Source organism: Oryctolagus cuniculus, chromosome 7 (genome assembly GCF_964237555.1).
Source record: "Oryctolagus cuniculus chromosome 7, mOryCun1.1, whole genome shotgun sequence".
Taxonomy (NCBI): domain Eukaryota; kingdom Metazoa; phylum Chordata; class Mammalia; order Lagomorpha; family Leporidae; genus Oryctolagus; species Oryctolagus cuniculus.
This window is the reverse complement of record NC_091438.1, coordinates 126431845-126446630: the sequence shown is the minus strand read 5'-3', so window position 1 is coordinate 126446630 and position 14786 is coordinate 126431845. Positions and strand designations below refer to the sequence as shown.

At 48.9% G+C, this 14786-nt stretch overlaps 1 protein-coding gene across 4 annotated transcripts in view; it reads left to right on the top strand.

The window, feature by feature from the left end:
- Positions 1–14786, top strand: part of NSUN4 (NOP2/Sun RNA methyltransferase 4) — a 28046-nt gene that overhangs the window by 6130 nt on the left and 7130 nt on the right. For 2 of the 4 annotated variants that reach the window (XM_051856522.2, XM_051856523.2), the window contains exons 2-5: positions 2322–2665; positions 4463–4537; positions 8313–8467; positions 12447–12601. In XM_051856522.2, coding sequence (XP_051712482.2) covers positions 2322–2665; positions 4463–4537; positions 8313–8467; positions 12447–12601 — 729 coding nt within the window. The remainder of the gene's footprint in view (positions 1–2321; positions 2666–4462; positions 4538–8312; positions 8468–12446; positions 12602–14786) is intronic. The other 2 variants (XM_002715124.5, XM_070078563.1) reach the window with 1 other exon arrangement.

Genomic DNA, 14786 nt, shown 5'->3' with positions numbered 1-14786 from the left:
GCCGGCACTGCAAGGCGGAAGATTAGCCTATTGAGCCACGGCACTGGCCTCTTTTTTTTTTTTTTTTTTAATATTTATTTGAGAGGCAGAGTCACAGAGGGAGAGAGAGAGAGGTCTTCTGTCCACTGGTTCACTCTCCAAATGACTGCAATGGCAGGAGCTGGGCCGATCCAAAGCTAGGAGCCAGGAGCTTCTTGTGGATCTCCCATGTGGGTACAGGGGCCCAAGCACTTGGGCCATCTACTGCTTTCGCAGGCCATCATCAGGGAGCTGGATCAGAAATGGAGCAGCTGGGACTTAAACTGGCGCCTATATGGAATGTCAGTAATGCAGACAGTGGCTTACCCTGCTACGCCATGGCGCTGGCCCCTATTTTTAAAAAATATTTATTTGAGGCCGGCGCCGCAGCTCAGTAGCCTAATCCTTCACCTGCAGCGCCGGCACATCGGGTTCTAGTCCCGGTCGGGGTGCCGGATTCTGTCTCAGTTGCTCCTTTTCCAGTCCTGCTCTCTGTTGTGGCCCAGGAGTGCAGTAGAGGACGGCCCAAGTCTTTGGGCCCTACACCCACATGGGAGACCAGGAGAAGCACCTGGCTCCTGGCTTCGGATTGGCGTGGTGCACTGGCCGCAGTGCGCCGGTGGAGCGGCCATTGGGGGGTGAACCAACGTTAAAGGAAGACCTTTCTCTGTTTGTCTCTCTCTCACTGTCCACTCTGCCTGTCAAAAAAAAATATTTACTTGAAGGGCCGGTGCTGAGGCACAGCGGGTTAACACCCTGGCCTGAAGTGCCAGCATCCTATGTGGGCACCAGTTCAAGGCCTGGCTGCTCCTCTTCCAATCCAGCTCTCTGCTATGGCCTGGGAAGGCAGTGGAGGATGGCCCAAGTCCTTGGGCCCCTGCACCCATGTGGGAGACCCTGAGGGAGCTCCTGGCTCCTGACTTCGGATTGGCACAACTCTAGCCATTGCAGCCAATTGGGAAGTGAACCATTGGATAGGAGACCTCTCTCTTTCTGCCTGTCTTCTCTCTGTGTAACTCTGACTTTCAAGTAAATAAATAAATAAAATAATTTTGAAAAAATATTTATTTGAAAGGCAGTGTTGGGCTGGTGCTGTGGCACAGCAGGTTAAGCCACAGCCTGCAGTGCCAGAAGCCCATTTGGGCACCAGTTCAAGTCCTGGTTGTTCCACTTCCAATCTAGCTGCTGCTAATGCTCCTGGGAAAGCAGCAGAGGATACCCCAAGTCTTTAGGCTTGCACACCTATATGGAAGACCCGGAAGAAGGTATTGGCTCCTGGTTTCAGCCCACCCTAGTTGTGGCCATCTGGGAAGCGAACCAGCAGATGGAATCTCTTTCTTTCTCTTTCTAACCCTGCCTTTCAAATAAATTAAATAAATCTTCTAAAAAAGAAAAGGAGAGACCAGTGCTGTGGCACAGCAGGTTAACACCCTGGCCTGAAGCGCCAGCATCCCTGATGGGCCTCGTTTGAGAACCAGCTGTTCCACTTCTGATCCAGCTCTCTGCTGTGGCCTGGGAAAGCAGTAGAAGATGGCTCAAATCCTTGGACCCCTGCACCCATGTGGGAGACCCGGAAGAAGCTCCTGGCTTCGGATTGGCACAGCTCCGGCCATTGCGACCAATTGGGGAGTGAACCATCAGATAGAAAACCTCTCTCTCCCTCCCCCTCCCCCTCTCCCTGTCCCTGTCCCTGTCCTTCTCCCTCTCCCTTTCCCTCTCCCTCTCTCTCTCTCCTCTCTCTGTGTAACTCTGACTTTCAAATAAATTACTAAAAAAAAGAAAGCAGAGAGAGAGAGCTCTTCTGTTCATTGGTTCACTTCCCAAATGCCATCAACCAGGGTGAAATCAGGAGCCAGGAATTCTACACAAATCTCCCATGTGGGTGGCAGGAACTAAAGTTCTTTGGCCATTATTTGCTACCTCCCAGGGTCTACATTAGCAAGAAGCTGGTTGGAAAGTAGAGGTGGGACTCCATCCCAGGCAATCTGATACGGAACATGGCATCCCAAGTGGCTGCTTAACCTGTGCCACAACTCCCACCCCTGCTCTTTGTATTTATTGTAAATTATAGCTTCCTTTTTCTCACGATTCTGGGATGTAAGGCCAGCTCCCCACCACTTTTTGCTCCCACATTTCTCCTCTAGCAAGTAGGCAATGGTAGGATTAATGGCCGATGTAATGGCAGCGGTGGGTATTGGCTGGACCCAGATTTACTCCCTGATCTCTAAGGAGTTGGTAGGGTCTGGCAGTAGGGAATAGAGGTGAGATGGAGCAGGACAGTAAGCCTGTACTTTCTGTTTTAGGCTTCCACAGAGCCCCGGTTCCCTGCCAGTCAACTGGCTCTGCAGAATTTTGACATGACTTACAGTGTGCAGTTTGGGGATCTTTGGCCATCTATCCGTGTCAGTCTCCTCTCAGAGCAGAAGTATGGTGCACTGGTCAATAACTTTGCTGCTTGGGATCACGTGAGTGCTAACCTGGAGCAGCTGAGTGCCAGGGACTTTGTGAACGACGCCGTCACCCACTGGGAACTGGAGCCTGAGAGTGGCCAAGCTACAACACCATCCCCAGCCTCCTGGGCCTGTAGTCCAAACCTTCGATGCTTCACTTTTGCCAGAGGAGATGTCAGCCGCTTCTCTCCTGCAAGGTAGGATCTAGAGCCGTCACTGGGTCTGGTTTTTTTTTTTTTTTTTTTTTTTAATTATTTATTTATTTGAAAGGCAAAGTTACAGAAGCGGGGGGGCGGGGGAGGTCGGGGGTCTTCCATCTGCTGGTTCACTCCCCAGATGGTCACGATGGCTGGAGCTGTGCTGATCTGAAGCCAGGAGCCAGGAACTTCTTCCCGATCTCCTACATGGGTGCAGGGGCCCAAGGACTTGGGCCATCTTCTACTGCTTTCCCAGGCCATAGCAGAGAGCTAGATCAGAAGTGGAGCAGCCAGGATTTGAACTGGCTCCCATATGGAATGCTGGCACAGCAGGCGGCGGCTTTACCCACTATGCCACAGCACCAGCTCCTGGGTCTGTCTGGAGTACCAGCTGCAAGCAGACATGAGGAGACCCAGCGCCTGCCCTCTATGATAAGAACCATAATATTGTTAATATTATAGTGTGCTTATACAGGCTACACATCTTTCCTTTCTTTTTTAAAAAATTATAATTTCTTTTCTTTCTTTTGCTTTTTAAAAGGCAAAGAGACAGAGAGCAATAGCCAGGGCTGTGTCAGGCCAAAGCGAGCCTGCATCTCAATGTGCATCTCCCATATGGGTGACCCAGTTATTTGATACATCCTGCTGCTTCCCAGAGCACCCATCAGCAAGAAACTGGATTGGAAATAGAGGAGCTGGGCCTCAAATCAGACACTCCATACCAAGAAGCATATTTTTTTTCAACATTTATATATTTATATATTTGAAAGACAGAGTTGGAGAGAGAGAAATATCTTCCATCTGCTGGTTCACTCCCCAAATGGTTGCAGTGGCTGGGGCTGGGCAGGTCCAAAGCCAGGAGCTTTGTCCTAGTCTCCCATGTGGTGCAGGGGCCTGTGCAGTTGGGCTGTCTTCCACTGCTTTCCCAGGAGCATCAGCAGTGCACTGGATCGGAAGTGAAGCAGCTGGGACTTGAACTGGCATCCATATGGGATGCTGGTGCTGCAGGTGCTAGCTTTACCCATAAGCACCATCTTTTTTTTTTTTTTTTTCCAAGATTTATTTATTTGAAAGGCAGAGAGTTACAGAGAGAAAGGAATCTTCCATTCACTGGCTTACTCCCCAGATGGCAACAATGGCTGGAGCTGAGCTGAGCTGAGGCCAGGAGCCAGGAGCTTCTTCTAGGTCTCACAGGCGGATGCAGGGGCCCAAGCACTTGGGCCATCTTCTACTGCTTTCCCAGGCTATAGCAGAGAGCTGGGTTGGAAGTGGAGCATCAGGGACTTGAACTGGTGCCCATATGGGATGCCGGCACTGCAGGCAGTGGCGTTACCTGCTATTCCATGGTGCCGGCCCCAAGCAGCATCTTAACCTCTGTGTCATACACCCACCCCCAGGCCCAGTGTTGTAGCGTAGCAGGTTAAGCCACTGCCTGTGACATCAGTGTCCCATATGGACACCAGTTTAAGTCCTTGCCTTTCCACTTCCAATCCAGCTCTTTGCTAATGCTCCTAGAAGAGCATTGGGGAGGATGGCCCAAGTGCTTGGGCCCCTACACCCATGGGAAACCCGGAAGAAGCTCTGGGCTCCTGGCTTCTGCCTGGCCCAGCCCTAGTCACTGTGGCCATTTGGGGAGCGAAGCAGCGGATGGAAGATCTTTCTCCCTTTCTCTGTCTCTCCCTTTCTCTCTGTAACTTTGTCTTTCAAATAAATAAAAATCCTTTTTTTTTAAATGCCCAACTCCAGGATAAGCATTTTTCTTCTTTTTTTTTTTTCATTAATTTATTCAAAATGCAGAGTTACAGAATGGCCACAACAGCCCAATTTGGACCGATCTGAAGCCAGGAGCCAGGAGCCAGGAGCTTCTTCCAGGTCTCTCATGTGGGTGCAGGGGCCCAAGCACTTGGGCCATCTTCTGCTGCTTTCCCAGGCCATAGCAGAGAGCTGGATTGGAAGTGGAACAGCCAAGACTTGAGCCAGTGCCCATATGGGATGCCAGCACTGCAGGTGGTGGCTTTACTTACTACGCCACAGCACCGATCCCCAGGATAGGCATTTTTCTAAGTACTGTAATGTGTGTTACCTCCTTTTGTTCTGTCCCTATGAAGTGGGTAATATTTTTTTTAAATCTTTTTTTTAAAGATTTATTTATTTATTGGAAAGAGTTATACAGAGAGAGGAGAGGCAGAGAGAGAGAGAGAGGGAGGTCTTCCATACGATGGTTCACTCCCCAATTGGCTGCAATGACCAGAACTGCACTGATCCAAAGCCAGAAGCCAGGAGCCTCCTCTGGGTCTCCTACGTGGGTGCTGGGGCCCATGAACTTGGGCCATCTTCTACTGCTTTCCCAGGCCACAGCAGAGAGCTGGATCGGAAGTGGAGCAGCCGGGTCTCAAACTGGCGCCCATATGGGATGCCGGCGCTTCAGGCCAGGGCATTAACCCGCTGCACCACAGCACCGGCCCCAAAGTGGGTAATATTATTGCTGCTTGTTTACGTTTGAGGTAACTGAGGTACAGAGAAGTTAAGACACTTACTTGCTTTGAGTCTTTCTTATAATAACTGATGCAGCTAGTATTCAAACCCCAGCTAGGTGGTCTGACCCCAGAACCTGGGCTTTGAACTGCTCTCTGCTGCTTCCTGTAGAAGACAGCCATCTCTACATGAGCACTTACTATACCCTGTCAAGTTAAAATGCCCTCACAGCCACCAAAAAGTGAATAGGACAAGTAACTGGGTACCAAAGATAAAGTGAGTCTTTCCTAGGAAATGGTGCTTGCCTAGGGACTCAAAGTAAGTACCAGCTTGGAAAAAAAAAGAACTTCAGTCTCTTGATCCGGTGCTCCTGTCCTCTTATATGAAGTTGGATGAGAAAAGACTCCAGAATCAGATGCTGAATTGTGCTTTAGAAATGGAGAGTAGAGAGCTCACTGTCATAGGATGTGTGAATTGACCTTTCAAAGATGGATTCATTTGACAAATATTTATTGTATACTATATGCCAGGCACTTAAGTACCTGGGTTATTGGTGCACAAGCCCTCATAGGGTTTCCAGCCTCGGGAGGAAGACACTTATTTTAAAAATCTATAATTGGAGGCCAGCATTGTGGCGCAGTGGATTAAGCTGTCACCTGCAGTGCCAGCATTCCATATGAGTGCTGGACCTAGTCCTGGCCACTCCACTTCTGATCCAGCTCCCTGCTAATGTACCTGGGAAAGTAGCAGAAGGTGGCCCAAATCCTTGAACCCATGTAGGAGACCTGGATGGATTTCCAGGTTCCTGGCCTCTGCCTGGCCCAGCCCTGGCTGTTGTAGCCATTTGGGTAGTGAGCCAGCAGATGGAAGATAATCTCTCTCTGTTTCTCCCACTCTGTAACTTTCAAATAAACAAATCTTTTTTTTTTTTTTTTTTTTTTTTTGACAGGCAGAGTTAGTAAGAGAGACAGAGAGAGACAGAGAGAAAGGTCTTCCTTTTCCATTGGTTTACCCCCCAAATGGCTGCTACGGCCAGCACATTGCGCCTATCCAAAGCCAGGAGCCAGGTGCTTCCTGCTGTTCTCCCATGCGGGTGCAGGGCCCAAGGACTTGGGCCATTCTCCACTGCCTTCCCGGGCAACAGCAGAGAGCTGGACTGGAAGAGGAGCAGCCGGGATAGAACCGGGACTAGAACCTGGAGTGCCGGTGCCGCAGGCTGAGGATTAGCCTAGTGAGCCGCAGCACCGTCCTTGATGAGTTTTATAGGTCAGTGCTGGTGTGATAGTAGTCGCTGCTGGTCTCAGATTTCTCTGTCCTTTTGTTATTCTCCTTTGTGAGGCACGGAGCACTCAGTTTCAGTCCAAACATGGTTTGACTTTAAAAATATCCTCAACAGCCTGAGCCTACTTGTGAATACTTGAGGTGTTAACAAGTCTCAGGACTGGGGGTTGCACCTCTTGTGGCTGACCCTCAGTGGTGCTGTGTCCTTCTCCCAGACCCTTTTCCTAACAGGGTGTCTGTCTCCCTGAGTCTGTTCCCAGGGCTGTCCATTCTGAGCTGTCTCAGGTGGAAGGGATGACTACTCATCACAACTGCCCTTAGGACAACTGGCCTACGGGTAGGGAATCCTATGACATTTAAGCTGCTGTTTTCCCTCCCTCTCAGATGGTGGCTGCCAGCTGTTGTCTCTAATTCTATTTAAAAATTTATTTTAATTTTATTTAAAAGAGAAAGAAAAAGAGATATCTTCCATCCAGTGGTTCACTTCCCAATGCCTGCATCAGCCAGGGTCCAGAGCTGGGCCAGCCAAAGCTGGAGCCCAGAACCTGATCCAGGTTTCCTGTGTATGTGTTAGGGACCCAAGTACTTAAGCCATCACTTACTGCCTGTCAGGGTGCTCATTAGCAGGAGGGTAAAGTCAGGAGTGGAGCTGAGATTTGAACCCAAGAACTCCCATAAGGGATCTGAGTGTCCCAAGTGGCATGTTACTTCTGCCAAATGCTTGTCCCTCTGATTTGTTCTTTCTAGCCTACTTAATTCTCTAAAACTCAGACTTGTCTGATTAGTTCATTTTCCCTAGAAATTTTAGTAACTGTTTACAAGTTATAGTCTAAACTTCTAATTATAGAGTTTTTTTTTTTTTTTAATTTAAAGTATCTATTTTCATTTTTTTGAAAGGTAAAAGGACAGAGAGATCTTCCATCCTCTGGTTCACTCCCCAGATATCTGCAACAGCTGAGGCTGGACCAGGCCGAAGCCAGGAGCCCAGCTCCTGGGTCTCCCATGTGTGTGGCAGGATCCCAAGTATTTAAGCTGTCTGGTGCTGCCTCCCAGGATGTGCATTAGCAGGAAGCTGGATTGAACCAGGCACTGCACCATGGGCTGCAGGCATCGCAAGCGGCCACTCAACTGCTACACCAAACGCCTGCCTCAGTTCTCTTCCTTTCTCTTCGAATGAAGGCCTCTTATTCCTTCATCAGGCCCAGCCCAGTTTATTCTGATGAGCACGATTGATGATTCCTCTCTCTGAATCCAGGAAGCACTTTGTTATCTCAATATGTAAACAAAACCAAGATCCTACTGTGTGCCAAGCATTGTTTCAAGTGTTGAGCACATTATAGTGAACAAAGCAAACAAAAATCTGCTCTTGTAGAGCTAACATTCTAATGGGGGGGGGGGGATACACACACACACACACACACATCTGTACTCTACATTTAAAGTAAATAACAAGTACTTTAAAGAAAACTTGGGGCAGGTGTTTGGTACAGTGGTAAGGATGCTGCTTAGGACATCTGTCTGCGATATTGAAAGTGCCTATGTTTGAGTTTCAGCTCCATTCTCAATTCCAGCTTCCTGTTGATATGCACCCTGGGAGGCAACAGATGATGGCTCAAGTACTTGAATCCCTGCCACCCATGTGGGAGACTTGGATTGAGTTCCCAGCTCCTGGCTTCAGCCTGGCCCAGTTGTGGACCACTGTGGGCTGCTCCTCCAAATGCCTGCCTCTGATCTGTGTTTTCAAAGGATCACTGTTAACTATTGTATAAGTGAATTTTGAGAAGTAAGCTTTTGCTGAGTGGAGCTCATAGGTTCCTTAACGTGGACTTTGAGGCCTTGACTCCCATGAGTGATCTGTCCTGCAATTTAACTATCAGTTGTTCTCTTCCAGACTTGGCAGCCAAGGTGTTATGGACTACTACCTGATGGATGCTGCCTCCTTGCTGCCTGTCCTGGCCCTTGGCCTGCAGCCTGGGGACACCGTGCTTGACCTGTGTGCGGCCCCAGGAGGAAAGACATTAGCATTACTTCAGACTGGCTGTTGCCGTAAGTCAGGGTGCTGGTGTCTTGGGCAGGGAGGGTACCCTACCTTGCCTAGTTAAGATCGTACCATATGATGGGTCTCAAGATCAGAGGGAGGTGAATAGAACTTGCTTGTTATAAAAATTTCTTTTCGGAACTAATGCTGTGGTATAGCGGGTAAAGCCACAGCCTGCGACACCAGCATCCCATACGGGTGCTGGATCAAGTCCCAGCTACTCCACTTCTTCTTTTTTATTTTATTTTTTAATTTTTATTTATTTGAGTAGAGTTACAGACAGTGAGAGGGAGAGAGAAAGTTCTTCCTTCTGTTGATTCACTCCCTAAATGACCGCAATGGCCGGAGCTGCGCTGATCCGAAGCCAGGAGCCAGGTGTTTCTTCCCAGTCTCCCATGCAGATACAGGGGCCCAAGCGCTCAACCATCCTCCACTGCTTTCCCAGGTCACAGCAGACAGCAGGATTGGAAGTAGAGCAGCCAGGACTAGAACCGGTGCCCATATGGGATGCTGGCGCTGCAGGTGGAGGATTAACCTATGTCACTGTGCCAGCCCCTGCTCCACTGCTGATCCAACTCCCTGCTAATGTGCCTAGGAAAGCAGCAGAGGATGGCTCAAGTGCTTGGGCCCCTGCACCCACCTGGGAGACCTGGAAGAAGCTCCTGGCTCTTGGCTTCAGCCTGGCTAAGCCCTGACTGTTGTGGCTATTTGGGTATTGAAGCAGCAGATGAAAGATCTTTCTCTTTCTCTCTCTCTACCTCTGCCTCTCCTTCTCTGTAACTCTGACTTTAAAATAAATAAATAAATAAATCTTAAAAAATATATTTATTTGAAAGAGAGAGCAAAAGGGAGGGATGGGGATGGGGCCGGGAGAGATAGAAATAGAGAGCTCTGACTCACTAGCTCACTTCCCAAATGCCTGGAGTGGCCAGGACTAAAATTAAGAGCCAGGAGCGGCCGGCGCCGTGGCTCAATAGGCTAATCCTCCACCTTGTGGCGCCGGCACACCAGGTTCTAGTCCCGATCGGGGTGCCGGATTCTGTCCCGGTTGCCCCTCTTCCAGGCCAGCTCTCTGCTGTGGCCCGGGAGTGCAGTGGAGGATGGCCCAAGTGCTTGGGCCCTGCACCCCATGGGAGACCAGGAGAAGCACCTGGCTTCTGCCTTCAGATCAGTGCGGTGCGCCGGCCGCAGTGTGCCGGCCGCGGTGGCCATTGGAGGGTGAACCAACGGCAAAAGGAGGACCTTTCTCTCTGTCTCTCTCTCTCACTATCCACTCTGCCTGTCAAAAAAAAAAAAAAAAAAAAAAAAAAAGAGCCAGGAGCTCAGACCAGGTCTCCCATGTGGGTGACAGGAACGCAGTCACTTGAGCCATCACTGCTGCCTGCCAGGGTCTGCATTAGCAGGAAGCTGGAGCTGGATATTGCACACAGGTGCTCCAGTGTGGGATACTTATATCTTTTTTTTTTTTTAATGATTTATTTATTTTATTTCAAAGTCAGAGTTACACAGAGAGAGGAGAGACAGAGAGAGAAAGAGATCTTCCATCCGATGGTTCACTCCTCAATTGGCTGCAACAGCCGGAGTTGCGTCAATCCGCAGCCAGGAGCCAGGAGCTTCTTCCAGGTCTCCCACACGGATGCAGGGACCCAAGGACTTGGGCCATCTCCTACTCTTTCCCAGGCCACAGCAGAGAGCTGGATCAGAAGTGGAGCAGCTGAGCCTTGAACCGGCGCCCATATGGGATGCTGGCACTGCCGGCCAGGATGTTAACCTGCTGCGCCAGAGCACAGGCCCCGATACTTATGTCTTAACCAATGTCTTAACCACTAGGTTAAATACCCATTCTTGTGTCACCTTTTCAAAAGTATGTTTTCAGAAGTAGCTTATTTTTTTAAAATATTTATTTGAAAGTCAGAATTAGGAGACAGAGACATATCTCTTTTATCTCCTGTTATTCCCCAGATGGCTGCCACAGCCAGATCTGGACCAAGCTGAAGCCAGGAGCTTCTGGGGAGTGAACCAGCAGATGGAGGACTTTCTTTCTCTCTCTCTCTCTCTCTCTCTCTCTCTGCCTCTTCTCTCTCTATGTAACTCTGACTTGCAAATAAATAAATAAATCTTTGGAAAAAAAAAAAAGAAAAGTGGAGCAGCCGAGACCTGAACCGTTGCTTGTTTGGAATGCCAGAATTGCAGGTCGTGGCTTTACCTGCTATGCCTACAACTTATTGACCGAAACTGAGTCATATAGTCATATAGTCATACTTAATTACAAAAGGAGGCTGGGAAATAGTCTTTTTTTGGGTACATTGCCGACTCCCAATAAAATTAAGGTTCTAATACTAAGGAATAAGAGAATACATGTTGGGTAAATAACTTGTAGTATCTACCAAAGATGAAAAGAGCCACATGTTTCAAGAATAGTAGGAGAGGGACCCGTGATGTGGCGCAGTGTGTTAAGCTACCACTTGTGATCCTGGCACCCTGTGGTGTTAAGCTACTGCTTGCAATGCTAGCATCCTCTATTGGAATGCTAGTTTGAGTCCTGACTGCTCTGCTTCCAATCCAGTTCCTAGCTAATGCACCTGGGAAAGCAGCAGACACAGACCCAGATAGCAGATCCAGTTGGAGTTCTGGGCTTCAGCTTGGATCAGCTCAGACTATCCCAGGCCATTGCAGCCATTTGGGGAGTGAACCAAAGGATGGAAGATCTCTCTCTCCCTATCACTCTGCCTTTCAAATAAGTAAATAAATATTAAAAAAAAAAAAAAAAAAAAAAAAAGAGGGGGCTGGCGCCTTGGCCTGAAGCGCCGGCAACCCATGTAGGCGCCAGTTTGAGACCTGGCTGTTCCTATTCCGATCCAGCTCTCTGCTATGGCCTGGAATAGCAGTAGAGGATGGCTCAAGTGCTTAGGCCCCTGCACCCACGTGGGAGACCCAGAAGAAGCTCCTGGCTCCTGGCTTCAGATCGGCGCAGCTCTGGCCGTTGTGGCCAATTGGGGAGTAAACCATGGGGTGGAAGATCTCTCTCTTTCTCTCTCTTCCTCTGCTCTCGCTGTGTAATTCTGACTTTCAAATAAATAAATAAATCTTTTAAAAAAATGGTAGGAGAGAGCATATTTCTTAACTATTCTTACCTGATCTGCCTCATTTCTTTAAGATTTATTTATTTATTTGAAAATCAGAGTTCCAGAGAGAGGGGGAAAGACAGAGAGAGATCTTCCATCTGCTGGTTCACTCCCCAAATGGCCACAATGACCAGGATGAGGCCAGGTCAAAGCCAGGAGCTTCATCTGTGGCTCCTACGTGGGTACAGGGGCCCAGACACTTGGGCCATCTTCTGCTGCTTTCCCAGGTCCATTAGCAGGGAGCTGGATAGGAAGTGGAGCAGGTAGGACTTGAACTGATGCCCATATGGGGTGTCAGCACTGCAGACGGCTGCTTAACCCACTGTGCCACCTTTCTGATCTATTGTAGCTGTTTGCCTTTACCACTCCCATTCCAGGGTGACTGATACTGTGCTGTGCACATAATAAACATCCCTGCCCCTTGAGTCTGTATATTTTTTGAAGATTTATTTATTTATTTGAAAGGCAGAGTTACAGAGAGGCAAGAGGCAAAGAGAGAGAGAGAGGTCTTCCATTTGCTGATTCACTCCCCAAATGGCTGCAATGGCTGGAGCTGGGTCGATCCAAAGCCAGGAGCTAGAGCTTCTTCTGGGTCTCCCATGCAGGTGCTGGGGCCCAAGGACTTGGGCCATCTTCTGCTGCTTTCCCAGACCATAGCAGAGAGCTGGATTGGAAGTGGAGCAGCTGGGACTTGAGCTGGCACTCATATGGGATGCTGGCATGGCAGGTGGTGGTTTTACCTGCTATGCCATAGCACCGTCCCCTTGAGTCTACTGATTGCCCTGAGAATTGGTCTGTCAGTACTATTGCTGGTGGGATGTTCCACTGGGCCATGGCTTCTGAAATATCTTTGTTTCCTTAGGCAATCTTGCTGCCAATGATCTGTCCACTTCCCGGACAGGCAGACTACAGAAGGTTCTTCACAGCTATGTGCCTCAGGGTATCAGGGATAGAGTTCGAGTCACCTCGTGGGATGGCAGGAAGTGGGGAGAACTCGAGGGGGACACCTATGATCGGGTAAGTGATTCCTGTTTTGGCACATCCATTGAACTAAATCCAGCCTTCCCATCCTGACCCCAGGCTCCAGACCCCGTGTTTGAGCATGTAGGCTGTTTCTAAACCTGGCCAGCTCTCCATGGGTGACTGAAGGAAGAATACCACCTGCAGTGTTTCAGTTCAACTTAGATGACCGGCTGCTGTGTTTGTTGGAGATGGTTGGCAGCAAAGTGTTTGAACCTAACTAAGTGGGGGAAAAGTTACTAGTTTTATTATTTCTCAAGTCACATGGTTTCTCAGAAATCCTCATGAATGGGTTGGGCACAGCAGCTTAAGTTGCTGCTTGGGATGCCTGCATCCCATATCAGTTTGAGCCCCCAGCTACCCTGCTTCCAATCTGATGTACTTGAGTTTCTGCCATCTACTTGGGAGACCCAAATGGAATTCTGGGCTCCTGGCTTCAGCCTGGCCCAGCCCAGCCCTGGCTGTTGAGTAATGAACCATTACATAGCAAATTAATCTCTCTGTCTCTCTGCCTTTCAAATAAAATGAAAACAAGTAAATAAAAATAAAAAAAGAGGCCAGCGCCGCGGCTCACTAGGCTAATCCTCCGCCTTGCGGCGCTGGCACACCGATTCTAGTCCCGGTCGGGGCCTGTCAAAAAAATAAAAAATAAATAAAAATAAAAATAAAAAAAGAAATCCTCATGAAAATAAAGTACAAAGAAACAATTTTATTTATTTCTGACTATTAATATAGCACATGGTACAAAATTTGGAAGGCACAAAAGCGTGTTCAGTGAAAAGTTAGTTTTCCTTTTGCTCCTGAACTCTCTCCTTATAGATAACCATTGCTTCTTTTTTTTTCTGTATTATTTGAAACATTATTTAAAAATATAGTGGTGTATGTATATACTTTTTTTTTGACAGGCAGAGTAGACAGTGAGAAAGAGAGACAGAGAGAAAGGTCTTCCTTTGCCGTTGGTTCACCCTCCAATGGCCGGCGCGGCCGGCGCGCTGTGGCCAGCGCACCGCACCTATCCAAAGGCAGAAGCCAGGTGCTTCTCCTGGTCTCCCATGGGGTGCAGGGCCCAAGCACTTGGGCCATCCTCCACTGTACTCCTAGGCCACAGCAGAGAGCTGGCCTGGAAGAGGGGCCACCGGGACAGAATCCGGCGCCCTGACCGGGACTAGAACCTGGTGTGCTGGCGCTGCAAGGCGGAGGATTAGCCTAGTGAGCCGCGGCGCCGGCGTATGTATATACTTTTTAAAAACATTTTTATTCATTTATTTGAGAGGCAGAGAGATAAAGAGACAGATGTAGTTCTTATGTACTAGTTCACTCCTCAAATGCCTGCAACAGACAAGACCAGGCTGAGGCCAAAGGTCTCCCTTGAGGGTGGCAGGAACCCAACCTGGGCCATCCCTACTGTCTCCTAGGGTCTGCAGTTAGCAGGAAAAGCTGGAGTCAGGAGCCAGTGCTGAGAATTAAACCTAGCTTCTCTGATATGGCAGAGGCAGTTATCTTAACTGCTAGGCTAAACATCTGCCCCCATATCTTTTTGTTGAAGATTTATTTATTTATTTGAAAGAGTTACACAGAGAAGAAGAGATAGAGAGAGAGGTCTTCCATCCACTGGTTCACTCCCCAGTTGGCCACAATGGCCAGAGCTGTGCTGATCCGAAGCCAGGAGCCAGGAACTTCTTCCAGGTCTCCCACATGGGTGCAGGGGCCCAAGGACTTGGGCCATCTTCTACTGCTTTCCCAGGCCATAGCAGAGAGCTGGATCGGAAGTGGAGCAGGCAGGACTCAAACTGGTGCCCATATGGGATGCCAGCACTGCAGGTGGCAGCTTTACCTGCTGTGCCACAATGCTGGCCCCAGGGTTATAGTATCTTGGATTGGCTTGGAAGACCTTCCTGCCTATGTAGTTAGGAATCCCGTTTATCTTTCTGGACTTGAAGGCGGCGGAAGAGAATGCAGAGAGCTCTGCTGTCAGCCTAACAGATTTCTTTATTCTGCCACTTACCAATCTTAGGCAAGCTGCTTAGTCTCTCAACATGTGAGCTAGGGTAATCCCACCATGTAGGATTACTGTGAGGATGAGGGAATATCCAGGGAAAGTGCTTCGTACAGTGGAGATTTGGCTGTGGAGATTCGGCAGGTGGTAGCCACCGTCATTCAGCCTGTGCTTGCTCACTTCCAT